We start from the raw sequence: 19977 nt of genomic DNA on the forward strand, positions 1-19977 counted from the left end.
ATAGACTCTCAAGAAGCTACGCCATCGTCTCTCGAGACGGACGGCTGCCGACGACGATGCCAGAGTCTCAAACAGGCAGATATCCACATTCATTCTCTCTCAGACCCTTTGTTGTTTCCTTTTTAACATTTGTTATGCTGTGTTTATTCTTTCACTTCTGTGTTTATGTTTTTCTCTATCAGGCTTTCGACAAAAGTATCTGTTTGTCTTTGTTTTCACTGTTTTCCCCAGAACCTAGGACACAGGTATTTTGTTCAATGATTGGATGAATGAACAGATGTCAATGCAAAAGGATCGGATCTTTCCATGCAAAGACGTAAACACTAGAAGACATCCCTAAACAGCAAATCCCCCGATTTTAATTCTCAAATTCCGTGTTATGGCTTACCCAGATAATGCTGTGGGGAAAGGGAAAAATCCTTCCTTCCTCCGGTTCCTTTTGGCTGGCTGAGGAATCAAATCAATGAGACAGATTGACGAGAGAAAATCAAATTTAACTCCCCAGGCACGGGAAGCCCAACTACATCACAGAGTTCCCGCGCACACGAGGGATCCAGAGACAGAAAGGGAAAATGCCGTATATACGTCATTGTGAGCTTAGGATGAGACGGGCACCTTGAGGCTTGAGTGTCACTGCCAGACGATTAGAGCAGTTGTTCCGTAAGCAGTAGTTTGCCCTGCCATACAGACAGGTCAAAGGAGGTTATGTCTGATAATCTCTTACTGTGGGCAAGGCCTCTAATTCAAGTTCTTCTAGAGGTAGTTGGGGGAGGAGAGGCAGGAGTTTCTCTATCCTGCAGGGTCTCAGTTCACTTCAGCTCAAAATAACCTTCATACCACAAAGGCACACCTTGGGGTGACTCATTCTGGATCCCTATAATGTGAACTATTAACAATAATACAAAAAGGTTAAGAAAATGACCTATAAGAATGACTCATTTTGTTAAGAATCCCACATGTAAAAATCCACAAAATAAAATTGTGTATATAAATACATCTATTTACCGAGATCTCATTAATAATACCAAACAATAACCAAGTAAGCAGCAACACAAAGATGTGCTTTCAAAACAGGGTTGGGAAAGAGTTCATAGCAACTGTTCAGCAGGCCACAGGATGACGACAATGATGGTAATCATGGTTAGCTGTATGCCAGGCACTATTCTAAATGCTTTATGTAAATCTATTCACTTAACCCTAACAACAAAAATACTGACTACATTGTCAAGGAGGAAATGGAGACAGCAAGAGGCTAAGTAATTAGCCCAACAGTTGCGCAGCAGTAGAGCTGGAATTTGAACCAAGGCAATTTTGCTTCATAGCCTTCTTGACTCTTATCACTACCTACCCAGTCCTTTCAGAAAAATGTGTAAAGACCCCGGTTATTGTTACTAATGAACCTCAAGAACAAGAGAAAACATCACAAAGCATTACTAAAAAATATATGTACTTTTGGAAGACTCCTGACAAACTCCACAGCAATTAGTTACATCAGCTGGGATAGGATTACTCAATCGGTTGCTCTTGCTTAATTTAAAAATGCCTTAAGCTTTAAGAACATCTTTTATCTGATACAGAAAATTATCACCTATTCAAATTTCCAAAACCTTGAAGAGCATATTTTAAAATGAGCTTTTCATAATAAGGGTTTACACAATACATAATATCAGTTCACTCTATACAAAGGTGCTTTCCAGACAATTAAGTTTCTTGAAGCAATGAACTCCTTAAAAGTTTAGCCCCCGCCCCACCAAATATTTTCAAGTCTTTGTGAAAGCACAGTATTAACCAACACAACAACAAATTATCACTTCCATTCATCTAGTTTGCTTCTGAGGTTAGTCTGGATTCTCTAATCTGGAGTTTATTCCATACCAGAGAGAGAGAGAGAGAGAGAGAGAGAGAGAGAGCTGCAAAGAGGGTGTGGGCAAAGCAGCAGTGATAGTAAGTACCTGGCACTACAGGCTCTAAGAAAGGGGAGAGAGACTAAACAGGTTTTGTAAAATCAATGGAAGCAAAAAGAGTTCCCAAGAAGACAGAGAACTAACTCTTCTACATTGTCTATTTACCCAGAATGAAATAATTACAGAAGTGATTCCACAGATTAAGAGAAAATTAATATAACAATGATGAAATTACAAACAGCTTGGAGAAATTTTTTTAGCAGGAGCAAAGTAATTAATACAGCTTCCTCATGCTTAGTAGCAACAACCTTCACTCACTGAGACATGTTACAAAGATCCTGTCTTTTCCACTTGCCAGAAAGAAGACATCTCGATACCTGATAGTAACTACGCATCAACTCAGAATAACTGTTCTGAAGAATAGAACTAATTTTCTTTCTTTCTAACATTCCACTGCAAATCTTGCCAAGCACAGTATTTTTGTTTTCATAGAATTTACAACTCAATCAGCTAAAAGGGGGGTGGGGGGGGAGGAATGTATATACACATATAGATTTCTTTAAAATATGAGAAATATTTTTTAAATTTAATTTATTTTTAGGGGGGGGCGGAGGGAGGCAGAGAGGGGGAGAAACATAGTTCAGTGCCTCTGGCACACCCCAAACCAGGGACCTGGTCTGCAGCCCAGGCATGTGCTCTGACTGGGAATCGAACAGGCAACCTTTTGGTTTGCAGACTGGATGGAATTCAATCCACTGAGCCACACACCAGCCGGGGCAATACATAAGAGAAACCATTTTAAGGCAAACCAGTAAATATTACCAAACCGTATAAAGATGCCTGAAGACAAGTTAGCAGAACAGAAAGAACACTTGGGAATCTCATTTCCAGTTCAGGTACCGGCACTGCCTAAGCCGTATGACTTCAAGCAAGCCAATTACTGATTGTTTCTGGGCCTCAGTTTTCTCCTGTTAAATAAGAATCTAACTATATGTTCAGAGAGGTTGCTTCTACTTCTAAATACTGTGTTCAGTAGTTTTCAGTGAAATGATAAAGTGTCTTACTTAATATAAATAAGGCTATTTCTAACCTTTATTTAACTATATGTAAGCACCGAAAGCTTCAGCTTCCTCTGCACTTGTAAATTCTTATGTGACAATACATGACGACCAGAAAAGACCAGTCTTAAACTCTCAAATGCAAAGCTATACTCATTTTCCAGTCATCTACTTATCAATCAAGGTGACTAACTCAATGTTTTACAGTATCAAACTATTCCTGGCTAGCTTTTATTGCATTCAAAAGTAGGGCAAAGATCATCGCGGTAAAGTGTATAATAATATTTTCAGATAAAGAGCACACAATATAAAACATGAAATTCTGAAACGATGCAAAGCAACAGTATTCTGCACTTACATATGTCCATATTTCAGAGTAAAATGACAATATTTTCATTTATATCATGATTTCACATTTACTATCTCAATCACTGTGACAATCCTATGAAGTAAAGTGAGCTGTATTTTTATCAATACAATCCAGACCAGCTCAGAAAGTCAGGTAACCTGTCAGCCTTCACTTAATAAATGCTGAACCTGTACATCAATCTAGGTTTTCTGATTTAAAGTCTGATGATCTTTTGCAATCCTAAAAAGTGGTTAGAAAATTTGAATCATCGGTTCCTGAATAACTGAATTGAACAAAAATATAAGGTCAGGTTCGGCAATTATAGTCAATAAGCAAATTTACCAGATGTTAAAAATAATAATAACCTCTAATTTATATAATTCCACATCTCAAAACTCTTGTCACCTCGTCTCAGACAAGTGTGAAATTTTTTTCTAAATAAAAATATGTAAATTAAACAAACTGATTAAACTCACTGATTCATCTGGTTCTGGTGTTTCTGCTGTCCCGCTATTATAGTTTCCCAACTGAGCCATTTCTTCCAAAGGATCCTTATTGAGCCCCAGCTGGCTGATGATGTACCTGGGAATGTCAGTTTTAATACCCTGTCCTTCTTTTGCATGGCCCTCCGCTGCTTCTAATAGGTAGTAAAATTCTTCAGGATCAAATTCCAGGCACTCTAGTAACCGAGCAGGGCGGGCAATAACAATCAGGATCTTTCGGACTAGCTGTTTTATAAAAGCCAATTCGCCACTTTCTGAACGATCGTGGGCCTCCTGTAGCAACTTATCTAATTTGTGCTGTAATTCAAGGAAGTATCGTGAGGTGATAAGACCCTGGTGGGATTTATCCAAGCAATCTCGAGCCAGTTCAATAATCTGATGGTGAGTGAAACTCAGCACTCCGTCTGCGAGGGGAAGAACGTGGTCAGGAGAGTAGCTGGTGATAATTTCCTTCAGGCGTTCTTCCATCTGAGCTGTAGCCTTCGGGAACCTTTCTTTGTAGACGTGGTTCATCATAATTATTTCACGGTCACAGCAGGCGGGAGCACGTCCGGGGCTCAGACTTCGAGAACGGGGGCGCATGGGCGTGTTCCTGCATCTGTTCTCTGCGGCAATGCTCTCGGTAGTACAAAAATGTTTCGATAAGAAGTGTAATTCATCCGGTGTTGGTTGGTATGGTAACTGATGCAACTTCTCCTGGGAGGAACAGGATGAAGACACCGTGGAGCTGGGCGTGTTTGTCCCATAGCCAGAGGAGGGGAGGGAAGCCAGGGACCAGCGGCGTCCATCAGTCCTGCGTGCAAATGAAAAATGGGCTGAGGCACTGGGCACTGATTAAACTAGCTATAGGTTAACTGTTAAAAGGCATTTATTAAGGACTTCAGAAACTTGGTTCTTCTGGAATGAGTGCCACAGAAACTAACGTATCAAATAGGATATTAATAGCATATTAATCAGATAGGATATATCCTCAAAGAAAATGTTCCCATGTTTTAAAACAAATAAGACATAAAAGATTTCCAGTGTGGAGTCATTTCACACCTACATTTGTCTGGATACCAGCACCCGTCTTCCAAAGGTCAATAAAAACAATCTAGAACGCACAAAATGTTGCACAGTAAATAACAGTTTCTCTACCATCATTTCTGTTAATATACAACCAAAATCAGAACTAAGATACAATAGACAGCAGTCAGAACATTAAATTATCATTACAACACTAAAAAACACTTGTACAAGCTTCTCCAAAAGATCAGTGCACTCTGTCTGCAAAATTTCTGACAAGCCCCAAAGGAGAACTGAAGTACAGTAGATTAAAGTTAGGATTAAAGGATCTATGTTGCCCAAATGGGTATAAACAGTGCCAGAGCCTATACACCATTTGATTTCCCAATGAATTTGCAGGAAAACAAAAGATAATAGGGTAAACCCTACTAGAGGTCATAAGTTATCTTAGCAGTGTGACACAGGACCACAAATGGCTTCTTGGAATTTTAGAGATTAAGCCGACCTCCACTGTGATAATATACAGGGGTCAGAGGGGTAAGGGATTTGGAAAAGGTAGAGGACCCCACTTTTCATGAAAGTAGTGGGCGATGTGTGAAGGTCCTCTGCGAGCGATCCTCGCAGCGAAGGCCCCATTCCCTTTAACACCAACGCTTTAGAAGGAACCTACACATCTAAATTGTGTTCAGAAGCGGGTGTGTTCAGCGTCACGCGCTACTGCTTGGGTAAGCCAAGAACCCAAACTGACAGCTCCTGAGAAACAGCTAGGTCATCAGCAGGGGAGATCTCCATTTACCCTCAAGTCCTAGACGCCCGGGAGGGAAGAGGAGACAGGCACTCCACAGAAGCTCAGAACAGGTTCCATATGCGTGGCGCTCACAGCAAAAGGTCGGGAGTCTAGTGTACGTGTTCAGTAACCTGGTGGCCAACCATGGCGAGGTGTCCCAAATAACCTGGCTACCGCCAGACGGAGACGTCCAGAGTCAGCAGCACCCGAAAACACTGCTTGAAGTCGAAATCGTGGTGCCCCAGATCTGCACGGTCTAAGCAGGCGAGCTCAAGAAGAAGCCAAGCTCGGAGGACAGTGTCAGGTTTCTGCCCGCAATCCCCCGCGCTCGTTTACCTACCCGCTCTGACTCCGGCTTCTCCGGATCTCCGGATCCTGGCAGCGGCACCTGACCGCCTCTCACACCCGCCTCTGGGCTCCAGCCAGCCGGAACTCGTTACGTCACTTCCCGCCCTCGTTCCCCCGGGAGCCTGCCTCCTAAAGAGAAACGTTCCCGCCTCTTTTCGGCAACCTCCGCTGATGGTCGCCGGATTTCGCCTAGGGACCTGTGGGTGGGGCGAGAGGAAGAATGACTGATCTCTTAGTAAGTCCTTATCCGGAACTTGTCAAGGGACCACGGAAGCGGTAGCCAGCGCGTTGGAAGCGTGGTCGCTCCTCGAAAGTGAAGACCCTAAAGACGCGAGTGCGGTGGGGAGAGGTGCTGTAGGTAAGTAGGCCCAGTGCCCCTCACAGGGCGACGGAGAAGGGTGTCGTTCTCCATTCTCTCTGCACTTGGAATGTTTCTTCCCACCTCTTTCCGAAACCCCCCATTGCCACCCCTTCGTCTTTGTAAATTGCCTTCCGCGCACTGGTCGCTGGGGCCACTGCTTGTTCTGCCAGTCGTCCTTTCGAACAAGGGACCGAGATGCTGGGGAGTGCAAGGACCCAGCGTTTTCAGTCCCCAGACAAAGCCTCCGCTCAGGCAGCATCGATGTGCTCGCCCCGATTGTGAAAAAACACCGAGCAGGCCTCACACTCTGCCGGGTACTGTGAATACCCGCAGCGTGTCAAGTTGTTGCCCGAGGTCATGCCTAGAGAAGTAGTAAATTCTTCACTACCGCACGCCAGGCACTGTACTAAACCCTGAGACTCTGACCCAGAGTGATTATGTGTAAGTGCCACGGCAGCTCTGAAGAATAAGTAATTAAGGCCAGGGATGGTCAAGATTTCAGAATCAGCCATTTGAACTATGCCTGAGCCGGCGAAGAGGATGTTCTTGTTTGTGGTTGTGTGTTTAAGTGGAGGAAAATAAAAATAATAATTGCGGGGAAGGATGGCTGCTTGAAAGGACCTACTAATTTGTTGTGGCTGGACGGCACAGTATGTAGCAGGAGAGTAGGCTAGGATGAAGTAGATTGTAACCAGATTGTGTAAATTCGTGCAAAGGGATTTATGTTTTATTCTTTAGGCATTTATCCAGTGATTTCTGAGCAGGGAAATGAGAGAATCAGATTTGTGTTATAGAAGTATAATGATAATGGCAGATGGGCTGGAATGAGTAGAGCGCCTTAGCGAAGCAAATGTGGAAAGATTAGAGGCAGTGAAGTTAATTAGGGCACTGCTAGCAGAGATAAGGAGATGGTTTAAGACAGATAAATTCAACAAGTTTGGTGACAAAAAGAGGAAAAGTGTAAGGTTACTCAGGAATCAATGATACATAAAAAGGAAGTCTGAGAGGAAAGGGACAAAACTGAGTTCCATTTAGGACCCGGTTTAGAGTACTTCATAGACATCTCTCTAAGTGATGAAATCTAGCAGAAGCTGGTTTGAAGTCTGGAGCCCCAGAGAGGCATTAGGAATCCTCAGATGTGATGATTTGGGAAGAAGTGAGACTGTTCATCTGACAAACTCTTTATTGTCCGCCTCCTTGTACTAGAATGTCAGTTCCATGAAGAGTGGGATTTGTTTTGTTCAGTGCTCCAGCTCCAGAGTCCAGAACAGGGCCTGGTGCACAAGAGGCCCTCAGGAACCATTGATCGAATGGGAAGAGAGTATTTAAGCCAGCACTGCCCAATAGAACTTTCTGTGGTCATGGAAATGTTCTATATTTTTGTCTGATAGAGCGACCATTAGCCACTTTTAAGTCGTTGAGCTATTGAGCACTTGAAATGGGACTAAGTGCAACTGAAGAACTGAATTTTTATTTCATTTTAATTAAATTTAAATAACTACATTTGTCTAATGGCCACTATATTGGACAATGTAGGTAGAGACTGAAAAGAGAGCCAGATGTGTAACCTTAGATAATGCAACACCTTCTGATTTTAAGATTTACCACAAAATTACAGCAGCTAAGGCCTTGGTGAGTGTAATAATTTTCGATGAAACAGAACTGGGAATTGAGAACCATTTCCATACATACATGGTCAATTGATGATCAACAAAGTTGCCAATGAAATTCAATGAAGGAATGAAAGTCTTTTCAACAAATGGTGCAGCATTGGTTGGATGTCCATAGGCAAAGATTGAATCTCAGCTCTTATCCTGAACCTGAACAAAAATCAAGTCAAAGTGTAAAAGCTTAATGCTGTAAAATATCTAGAAAAAATAGGATACAGAAAGCACAAATCATAAAAAAAAACCATGATAAGTAATGTGTTATTAAAATACAAAAATTAAAAAAATAAGAAATGCAACCTTTTCTCTTTGAAAGACACAATTAAGAAAATGTAAAGTCAAACCATAGACTGGGAGCATATATTTGATATGCATATCTGACAAAATACTTGTGACCAGAATATATAAAAGATTCTCACAACTTATAAGAGGGTGGCATAATATAAAAATGGGCAGAAGAATCAAATAAACAATGCATGAAGGAAGATGCTCAAAGAGTAAAAGATATGTAGAAAAGATGATCAGTGTTAGTCATCAAGAAAATCCACATTAAAACCCCAATGAAATTATACTGTAAATCCATGAAAAGTACTAATATGTGAAAAACTAATAGTGTCTAGTGCAGGAGAAGATGCAGAGCCATGGTATATAGGAAGTAGTATAGAGAAAAGAAAGAAAATTTTCAGTTAAGATGTGATCGTTTTATCTAATGTTTATTTGCCTACATTCAATAGCTATGCATACACCTTAGCTTATTTCTCAATTCAGAGATGATGGCTATGAACCTCTAATACTTCCTCTGAGGAGAAAGTAGTTGTGAAACCGTGCTAAAGGTTGGGGGGGGACTATGACTTGTTTTTCATACAAGTAAAATACGCCAGAACATGTGGTACATGGACGAACAAGCCCTTCTAATAATTTTCATAAAATAGCAAATGACTTTATAAGTTATTTTAATGCTTAAATACAAGTCAAGTGATCTTGCATGGAACAATGTATTTATTTATGTCTATGCGTATTCAGCTATAATTATAGCTCTAGCTCTATAACCATATATACAATTATGTAGAAAGTTGATAGAGACTTTATTTTACTCTACATTTTTTGCATTGTTTGCATTTTCTACAGCAATCATGCATCACTTCAGTAATTCAAAATATATAGGCCATGAATATATAAATTAATTGGTATTTTGTATTTGAATAAATAATTTGTGCTTTACATTGTAAAAGTCATAATAATATGAACAAAAAGGAAATTTGGAGCAAATATTCTGGCACCTGATCTCTTGTTTCTTCCTATCAGTGGTATTCTGTTGCTTCTAGGCATTTCCAATATATTTTGCAAATCCGTAGCCTCCCCTAATTTCTAATGTGGCTTGACTTTAGTCATTCTGGTCCTGCAATAAGACTTATTTTTCAACTTTAAACCAGTTCATCTTTTGGATCCTGGACCTGTTTTATTTCCTGGTATGTGTAATTGTTTTATTTTTTCTTTTTCTTTTTTTGTTTTCACCTTATTTGGGACATAGCCCCTAGAATCCATCCCTCTCAGGGTGATACGTGGCTTGTTGTCTTTCTCTCTCTCTGTCTCCTTAGACAGGTGATCCTGGTCAAGTCATTTTCTCTTTAAGGCTTATTTTCATAATCTGTAAAATGAAGGTACTAACACCCCCTCCAAGTGTTGGGAGGAACTTTAGTTACTAAATGCAGGAGATTTGTAAGTTAATTTTTCTATTAAGGAATTGGGAAGAGAGAGGTAGGAAAGACACAGAGGGCAACATCAACAACCAAAGTATTTAGCAAAATTCTATCTACTCTCTCTCTAAAGGTCCACATCACAATGACCAGAAGTATCTTTACTCAAAACCGCCTCCCTATACAAAACATCAGAATATAATTGCAGTTGTAGAACAATGTCATCTTCATCTTTTCCCCACTTCTTGAAACTCCAATTTAACTCTAAAACTCAAAGGGAAGGGAGGATAGACAGCAAAAGAAATTTCTCTCAGAGAGCCAGTCATTAAAACAAACAAACAAAAAACATTGTTTACAATTGCTGGGGTCTACTTCTCATATTCTTAATTGGATTTTTGCTCAGATTTGCACAAATCACTAGTAATGCCCAAACCAATTCATGAAATAGAAAAAAAAAAAATAGTAGAAACACCAAAAAAGGAAAAAGAAACTCAATGGGAAGAAATAACATCAGTTTTTAATTACTGGTGCACTAATGAAGACAGTGAATCAAATAAGCAGTTAGTTCTCAACGTGTTATCATGCAAAACACAATATACTTGGAAGTTCCCGAAATAACAGTTCACAGCAAGTGGAGGAAAATGTCCTATAACAGTCCTTGGAAGGAGAAATGCATTAGTATTTTGCTTTATTATTCCTTGTTGCAGGTTCCAATCTAATCTCCATAGAAATGGAATTCCAATTAGGCCTCAGAGATGTCTTACAAGCACACCGTAATCCCAATTTGAGAGAGAGAGTCAAGTTAACTGAAATTCAGTGTCCTCTCCTGGGAACAGTTAGGCTGAGCTACTTAGGAGAGACCAAATTCAAGTTCTTAAAATAAACCAAACAAGAGCTAATATTGGAATATGAAGAAAAATTGTTCTCTCTCTCTCAATCTCTCTCTTTCGCTTTCTTTTTTCACTATTTGTACCGTCATCAGCTTGTGCATCTCTTTTTAATGCTTTTTAAAAATTTATTTGTTGTTTTTCTATTACAGTTATCCCACTTTTTCCCCCATTACTCCCCCACACCCCACCCACCCCTTATCCCACAGTCAGTCCCCGCCCTGTTGTCCACGTCCATGGGTCATTTATACTAGTTCCTTGACTAGACCCTTCCCCTCCCCCCTGTTTATCCCCTCCCCCTTCCCCTCTCCTCCCTGGTTACTGTCAGTCTGTTCCTTGTGCCTCTCTATTCCTCACCTTTCAGAAATATGAAATGATTACAAATATGCAAAAGACAAAAATGCCCCCACATTATACCAAGGTTCAGGCATCTTTAGAAACAGTAAGTACATATTTAATCACAAATCTAACACAGAGACCCTTGTCCCTAAGATATCCATGGAAACACAGTTTTATTTTTATTTCAACAAATACTATGTCATTTATGATTGTCAAGAATAACCCTTTTAAAAATTTTGATGATACAACTTTTTCCCTAGAAGTACAACAAGATTTTTAAATTCTTGGACACATTGTTTGATTTGATCATTTCCTCTTTCCTATGTTTTGGAAATTTTCTGTTTTCTGTTTCAGAAATATCTGGTGGTAAAATATTTTTCTTTCTACACAATTCTGAATATATAGTAATTCAGTCCACCTGAGTAACCATATTATTTTAGTGATTTAAAAAAATATGTCTGTGTACTAAGAACGGTTTTTGTAACTTGTCTTTAGCCCTTTTGGAGCCAAAGAGAGTGAAGTTTAAGTGGTGGCTCTGCCACTTTCTGGACAGGTTGTTGTAAAGCTGGTAGCCATGTTTCTTAAGTTGTGCAATAATTTGATAGTGCAGATGAAATGTTATAAGGGAAGCTCTCGGAACAGGAGTGAGCAGTGGCAGGCAGCTCTTTGAATGGCCCTTCCCCCAGCCATTTCTCTTCTGTGAGACCAGCTCAGAAGACGCATAGGTCATCTTCCAGCGCCCATCTCTGTACCATCTGAAATTGTGCCTGGAGGTAGCTGACGGGCCTGTGGCTTTGATCTGGGAGAGTCAAATTCTCTCTCTTAAAAAACCTGTAACTGAGAGAAGTGAGGACGTAGAGCCTGGGAGCTACTGGATCTGAATGAAGTCAGAAGAAAACGCTCAAGGAAGAAGGAATATTAGTTCTTGCTGCTGAGACCTTTAGAGCTGGGCTAGTTCCTTCCCTTGTTATTCTTTGTCCTTGATCTTGTGATAAACCACAGTTGTCTTGCCCCATTGATATCCATGCATTCCCCCTTTTTGTTGCTTCAGCTAGAGAGAAACTCGAGTGCTTTTAAACAAACATTAACTAAGACATAAATACATGCGGGAGAGTGTGATAAAAAACAGACCTTCAGGGAAGTGTGAGCTATTTAGAATTTGGGGTGATTATGTGAAAGACAAGCAGATTGTCTTCTGTATTATGGGAAGAAAAACTAGCAACCCATAAACAATTCTTCATAGACATCACTGGAAGGCGATCCTCTAAGAGACTTGGCCTATAGAAGACACTGAAAGAGAGACAAGTGCCATTTTCACAGAATTGTATGGCTGCTTCTGATTATTTGTATAATATGACAGCGGCATCGGTGTTCTATTACTGTATAGAGCAGGCCATGCTCACCGAAAACCAGACACAAAGTTCTTTGTTTAGGTTGTTTGCTTACTTCAGCTTACTTCATGAGCTCTCCCTGATTACAGTGCATGTGTAGTGTTACTAGACAACTAGGAATGGACTTTGGAAGATTAGATTTAGAATTCCTAGGCAGCATCAGAGCATTAAGAACACACAGGCTGCCCACCTCCATCCAAATACCAATATTAAACACCTTCATCTGCAGCCACTTTTGCTCAAGGAAGTACCTTGCATGGGCAACAGCAGACCCTCCATATCACCCTGCCCAGGCTCTGTAGCTTCAGCTTCACTGGAGAGGACACTCCAGTGTCATCGCAAGATGTCGATTCAACATGGGAGGAGACAGATACCGTGTCATTCCCGAGTCGGACTGCACAGCCATTCTCGGCGGTGCAGATAGACTCTTAAGAAGCTACACCATCGTCTCTCGAGACGGACGGCTGCCGACGACGATGACGAGTACCAAATGAACTGAGGCCTCACTACTCGTTGTTATTTATAAAATCACTATTCTTCAAACTGATTTAGCTGCTAATATAACATCAGAATTCTTTTTAAAAAATAGTTCATGCCTCTGCCTATCCCATCTCTTTCTCCTTTTCCATGGGTAAAATATTCACATGATCCCTTTGTTGGTAATTTTAATTTGATGTAGTTATATTGCATTTATATGTATTTCTATCTATCTATCTCTCTATATATACATATATATATATATATATACATATTTTGAATATGCAAGATATAGACTGGGAAACAATATTCTGAACACATATGTCTGGAGAAGACTTATAGGAAGTTTACACAAATTTTAAAAAATAAATAAAAGGATGACCAATTCAATTTTTAAAAAGGGCAAAAGACTTAAAGCAGATGCTTCCAAAAAATGATATACAAATGTCAATAAGCAAATGAAAAGTTATGAAATAACTTTGGTCCTCAGGAAGATTTCTTCCAAGTGATAAAAAAAGATTAATGACAACCAAAAGTTGAATAACCTAACTATTCTAAATACCCGGTTATTTGTATGTACCTTCACCCTAACAAGTCCAAGATCAGAGAAAGCTTATACCAGCTCAGGCAGAGATAAATGAAATGGTACAGAAAGTTGGCTTCATGAATGGACTCTTACCAATTGGAGAAGAATGTTATGTGAGTTGTATCAACCTGCTGTCTGAGAGAATTCATTTCAGTAAGTTTAGGACTATCTCATTTTCCTGTCCCTCTAAAGCAAAATTTTAAGTGCAAACTTCCATTTTTGCCACTGGGAATAAAAAGGTGAATAAGACTCTGTCTTCCTAGAGCTCACAGTGAGGTAAGAAATGCAGCCACTAAACTTGATCATCATAACACGATATGGAACATACTTAACATATGTTTGCTCCGAGAATTGACCTCATCTGGGTGAGTCTAGAGCTACTTTGCAGATGAAAAAGAAAACCATTCTAACTGAATTGACTAATAAATAGGCATTTTGCAGTGAGAGAGAAGAAGCAAAAGTACATTGAGGCAGTGGAACCAGCCTTTCAAGGCACAGGTATATGAAAGAGTATGAGAGTGGGGAAAGGTCAAAGGCATTGATTTGCTGAAATAGAGGCATTTTGTGAGAAGTGAAAACATTGAAGAAAATGGAATTGAAAGGGTAGGCATGAGAAGAGACATGCAGACTTGTAGCATAGGGTTTCCATTCTCTTTTTAGTGAAGAATGTTTGATACTTTCAATATATGGAAATATATTGGCAAATTATGGTTGAGAAAAATCTTTTGACAGGCAGAATAAGACTCCTCTTTTCCCCCAAAGACATCCACTCTAATTTCCAGAACCTGTGAATGTGTTATCTTACAGAGCAAAAGAGATTTGGCAAATTTAATTAATTTAAAACTCTTGGAATTATTCTGGATTATTTACCCAGGCATGCTTAGGGTAATCAAGGTGGAAGAGGGAAGGAGAAGAGAGAGGCAGAGCAAGATCTGACTACAGAACGGGAGGTTGGATGAATGAGACATGAGGAAGACTCCGCCACCAGTGCTGGCTTTCAAGATGGGGGACAGATCCTCAAGCCAAGGAGTGTGAGAGCATTTGGAAGCTGGATAAGGCAAGGATGCAGATTCTTTTCTAGAGCCTCAGAACTATGTACCCGGGCTGACACTGATCGGTGAGACCTATTTCAGACCTCTGACCTCTAGGACTACCGTAAGATAACAAATTTTGTTGTTTTAAGCTACACAGTTGGTAGTACTGTGTTACAGCAACCACAAAAATTAAACGCAGATCTCATACACAGATGAAAGAACCCTGAAGATGGGCAATGCCCTTCCTGTTTTTTCCTTAGGTATGAGTCTTTCCATCTCCCAGACTCTGTGGCTGAAAACAGGATCTTGAACACTGCTGAGATATGGGGCTTACAATCCTACAATAAACTTAAGGAATGCACAGTCTTTGAAGCCAGACACACTGGAGTTACGGTCTCTGATCTGTCAAACACTTCCTCTATTATCTTGGGATATGTGCTCCAAAGACTGAGCCTCACTCTGCCTTCTCATCCAGAAAATAGGAAAGATAATACCTCTGTCATTGAGTTGCCAAGGGGATTCGATACATTCTCATAAAGATTCAAGCAGAGTATTTGAGTATATATGCTTAGCACATGTTCATTCTCACTTATCTTTCCAGAACAAACAGTACAGTTATATATACATATATATATATATATATATGTATATATAACTGTATATCTCCGTCCAGAAGGTATCCAGTCATGTAATATGAAAAATAGAGACATTTATTGAAGAAGATACAAGATACAAGACATATTGTACACAGGACAATGACGCCTCAGTTCCCTTCAAAGTGGGCACCTTGGGACCTCACACTGTTCTTCCAGTCCCCATCAGCTGCCCCGTTGTATTTTCCTGAATCTAATCAACTGTCTGAAATCTCTTCACTTTCAATGGTGATTTCAGTTATATATATGCATATTCTGGGATGTTAATTAAGATACCAAGTGATTGATGCAAACATCAAAACTAGCAGTGAAGGCCTATGGGAAATGATGTGGAATTTGATAGTAATAAATTAGAAGAAAATATTTGTACATCCCTGAAAACACACACACATGTGCACACACAAATTACATACATGATTGGCTGGATTTGGGCTTTTTTCTTCAGGATATGTAGTGCCACAGAGATAGAGATGAAAAAACGACTGGCCCCCTCCCCCGCTGCCCTGTGCCAGAGCTTTTCAAACCCCTGAAAGTCATAGGATGAAAATGCACAGGCAATCCTAGTGAGATTCACCAGACAACTCTAAATGCTCCCTTGAGGAGTTTGATTTTTTTTTTTTTAATTGTGTTTTCTCTACAGGGTTTTATGTTTAACTTCCTTCAGTTTTGTAACAATCTCCTGCACAACAGTCTGGGTTTTTAATTAAAAGTCTCTGGTAGGTGTCCCAGTGGAGCAGTTGGTGTTGTACCATTGGGCAAAGAGCCATGGTGGGATGCAGTTGTCCCCAAAGGCTTCACCCCCATGGTGCATCCCACATGCCATACACCGCATGACCTTTTTCACGAAAGGGCGCTTTGCTTTTATCTTCTTCAGACCTAAGTAAAAACTCTGTCACCATCCCATTGAATGGCCTATAGAAATCTTAGGGAGGTAAAGTACCTAAAAGCTATTTGGCAAGTGAGTTTTAAATATTTGATTGGTAGACCATTCTAATGTTAGCCCACATAAAAGCAAGAAAATAAAAAGAAATATTGCATGTAAAATGTTGATATTACCTTGAAGTACTTCTTTAAAATATCTAGTTTATTTTTCACAACAAATTAAAATCAGCATTGTTTTTCCTATTGTACAAATTTAAAAATTAATTTTCTGAGTTTTAAAAGTAATATCTAATCCCCCTAAGTTTACATATGACAAAACAATAACTGGACCACCTTGGTCTCTCTAGTTAATAATTAATTCTGGCCCATGTGTGTAAAGACAAAAGCCCTTCTGTTAACTTTTATATTAATACTTTCTTTGAATATACATAGATAGTAAAGATTTTTTTCTCCAGAATACCTTTTATGTCTTATGACAAATATAAACACTTTTATATTTGTTATCATCACTTATGAACTATGATTTAAGATTAAAAGAGATCTGAGTAATTGTCCAGACACTGAGTGTAACTATTTGAGCAAGTATAAGTAGTCAAGTAATTTTTCAAATGTTTTAATTTTAATTTGTAAAACTAGGGAACAGGGCTATGTGTTTTGCCTCAATTAATTTTTTTTAGCATTAAACATTCCATGATGTTAAATTCTTATAACTTACTGTTGTTTATCCACTAAGTATAGAGCTAAAACATTTTATTTTCTTCTCTGGTTTTTATATGTTCAAATTATGCCTGATATAGACCCATCACCTGTTTTCATTTTTATAGACATCCTGTCTATCATCATAGTATGAATGTTATGTTAGCTGCTCTATCTGATATATTATTTCCCTGAAGGTGAAATTAGGTTTTTCGAAAGGTGTTTCTCAACAGCAATTTCTATAAATTATTGTTTTTATTAATAGACTTATTGAGAGTAGCTACACAAGGTATTTTCTATTACTAACACTTTACAGTAGTTACAGAACACACAGAAAAATATAGAAAATTATTACAGAAAAATGGCAAAGAATAAATAAAGTAACTATGAATAAGAGATGGACTGATGCCACTTGGAAAAGCAAATCTTTAGTGTGCTACTTGTATTTGAAATTTTGAAGATACCTGGACTAAGAATCAATATCATGATGCCAAAACATACAATATTTGTAACTAATGGTTTAGTGGGAGAATAGTAAAACAACTTCACTTTAGGGACTCTAAGAGATCATTATTTTCCTTTGTCCACATCAAAAAATTCACACACATACTTTTATCTATCTCTCTTACCTGGGATTTAATGCAACATCAGTCTTTTTTATTACAACATCAATCACTCACGCATACCTTAAGGTCCACCTTTGAAATTCAACCTCACTAGTAGGGTTCTATTTTCAGCTAGTTTGGAACAACATGCTGCCACCACTAGAATTTTCCATTAACTTTGCTTGATCCCCTCCTCTCATTTAGTAGGCACCTGTTATGAACCAGACACTATATATGTTTTCTCATTCAACCATGGGAGTAAAATTGATTTAAAAAAAACACATTTCAGTTGTAGTTAGATTAATCAATGAGTCTCTACTCTCTGAACATCAACTTCCTCATCTGTTAAGAGAAGGACAAAAAGGCTTGTCACAAGTTACATTGTCAGCAAATTGAGGATGAGCAACTGCCACTTAATGCCTTCTTGGGGTCTTTCCTCAAGTTTTTCTAAGACCTTAATTATGACAGTACACGGGATGATGCTCTAACCAACTGAGCCACACTGGCCAGGGCAGAAACCTATTTCTTGTTACTATAAATTTAGGGCCCTGCAGAATATCTTAGGCGTTGCGCAAATAGGTCATAATTATACCCAACTCCTAAAAATATTGTGGGCTAATAACTAAGTTGAAAAATATTGCCCCAAATCCAATTTCAAAAGATCTTGAGAATCGATTTCTCCATTATGATTTATGCTGCTTTGCATTGGGCTGCAGTGTTTAGCCCAGCTTTCCTGACTTTTAAACTAACTGGTCCATCTTGGCCTCAGCCTTTGAAATGTATTACTCAATATAGGAGGCCTCATATGTTCCCTGAACCCAGGCTGCCTCAAACAGAATTGCTCTTTAAAGTCTGGATAATGGTTGAATTTAAATGGCAAGATGTACCTAGCAAGAGAGTTGCTGAAAACCCCTGGGTCCCACTGTTACAATATCTTTTTGTGTTTTCTACATCTTCCTCTCATTTACATTAGCTCAGAAGCAGAGCTTATTGTTTTGTTCGTTTGTTTTTCATTCTGGCAGTCTGCACGATTTTATGATTCACTGGATCTTGATGCAGATTGAAGGAACATAGGACCTCTCCTAACAATGCACTGTGTGTTTACGTTTGGCTTGCCAACAGCTCATCTTAGACTGTAAGTTTCCCTGTTTTGATGGGACTTACAAAAGGACATCACAGAAAGACGCCAGTGTTCTGAGACATTTGACTAAGTCCGTTAACTCTCCTGTTTTAGTTGAGGACATGCTCTTTTTTTTCACAGAGACAGTAGGCAACATTTTCACCTCTGCTTCTTGAGTACAATAATAAATCCTTCATCTGGTCCGGGGAACTCCTCCCTGCACCACCCTTTCTCAGTTTAGCCACTTTTTAAATTAAATTTATTAAAGTGACCTTGGTTAATAAGACTATAGTTTTCATGTGTACAATAAATGATACATGAGCTGTATGTTGCATTGTGTGCCTGCCACCCAAGGTCAGATCTTTTTTCATTACTATATAGTGCACCCCCTTTCCTACCCCCACCACACACCCCAGCCCTCTGGTGACCATCCAACCATCCTGCTGTTGTCTGTGTCTATGAGTTTTGTTTGTTTGCTTTTCTTGCTTGTTCTTTTTTTTGTTTGTTTGTTTGTTTTCAGTTTTGTTTCTGTAACTATTACAAGCAATGAATGACTTCTAGGTAGTAATCACTTAATAAAGTAGGAGTCATTAAATTTCAGTTTACAAAGATCTAACTCAACGTAGTTAGTGAAATAGAACTTCATTGGATGAAGTGATTGCAAAGTTCTGAGGCAGATTTTCTTCAGGCAAAACAGAATCGATGCTCTGTCCCATTTCAGCCCTGTGTTCTGCTCTTCTCTGCCTTGCCTTTATTCCCTGGGAGTGTTTCCTATATAAATAATGGGAAACAGTGCTGCCAGTAGGTTACAGTTTATATTCTTTCTATGGCTTACACTCTGAGCAAAAGTGGAGCGATTTTTCCACTACTATTCACAAAAGTCCTAGGAGATACGCTAATTTATGGCCATCCCTGAACCGTCACTCTCTTCAGAAGTAAGATCCTGATTACCCAAGCTGGTACTGGAGGGTGCAGATGAAGAATCACTTTAGCCCCTTCCAAAATAAAGGTGTTTTATAGGGTTATTATAAAATTGGGAAAGCATTGGTTCATAAATAGAAGGTATGTTGTCAAAAAATAAGAGAAAGAAAAAATAGAAAGAGAAGAAAAAGGGAGAGAATAAACTTTATGCCCAATAAATATTAAAACTAGAACTCAGTGCATCAGCTCAGAGATTTTCATGGCATTTGATGGAGCGCCAACCATCATGATAAGGATCAGATAGTGTCCATGACAGAGGGATGCTAGGAGGCATGAAATTATGAAAAGGAGAGAATGTGGGTCATTTTAAAGACTGCCTGTGGGTTAAGGTATTGATGGTACAATGTCAAGGGAAAAGGGATGCTACACTAATTGAGACAAGCAGATGAATGTTATCATCTGTATGTGGTATGTGAGATGAGTAAATTTAAAAGCCCATTTCTTTTCTATTCATCTTATTATTAGACACTAGCTACAATTTACAGAACTTCAGCATTCACACTGCAATATCTTAAAGAATGAAGGAAAGAAATAGAAAATATGCAAATAAAACAAATATTAAATGGATTAAATTCCTATCTTAAGGCATTTCTCATTTCTCAAACAGTATCTCTCTTGAGAGGCATACACGTCTGAGCAGTAAAATG

The 19977-nt window shown here is 39.1% G+C and overlaps 2 protein-coding genes across 2 annotated transcripts in view; both read right to left on the reverse strand.

The window, feature by feature from the left end:
* Window positions 1-6033, reverse strand: part of LOC149998728 (vacuole membrane protein 1-like) — a 67477-nt gene extending 61444 nt beyond the window's left edge. The window contains exon 1 of the mRNA XM_090292622.1: window positions 5947-6033. The gene's annotated coding sequence lies outside the window, so the exon portion shown is untranslated. The remainder of the gene's footprint in view (window positions 1-5946) is intronic.
* LOC149998729 (microtubule-associated serine/threonine-protein kinase 4-like) lies at window positions 737-5938 on the reverse strand. Its single transcript, XM_090292621.1, has 3 exons — window positions 5616-5938; window positions 3788-4607; window positions 737-886 (listed from the first exon to the last, which is right to left on the reverse strand). Exons 2-3 carry the CDS (start codon window positions 4394-4396, stop codon window positions 875-877), a joined length of 621 nt encoding a protein of 206 aa, XP_090148747.1. The 5' UTR covers window positions 4397-4607; window positions 5616-5938; the 3' UTR covers window positions 737-874.
* Window positions 6034-19977: the final 13944 nt, after the last annotated feature.

Source organism: Furipterus horrens, unplaced genomic scaffold (assembly GCF_987537825.1).
Source record: "Furipterus horrens unplaced genomic scaffold, mFurHor1.1.pri manual_scaffold_11, whole genome shotgun sequence".
Taxonomy (NCBI): domain Eukaryota; kingdom Metazoa; phylum Chordata; class Mammalia; order Chiroptera; family Furipteridae; genus Furipterus; species Furipterus horrens.

Coding starts and splice junctions, on each gene's coding strand:
- LOC149998729 (XM_090292621.1), bottom strand. CDS start 4,396: ATGCGCCCCCGTTCTCGAAGTCTGAGCCCCGGACGTGCTCCCGCCTGC.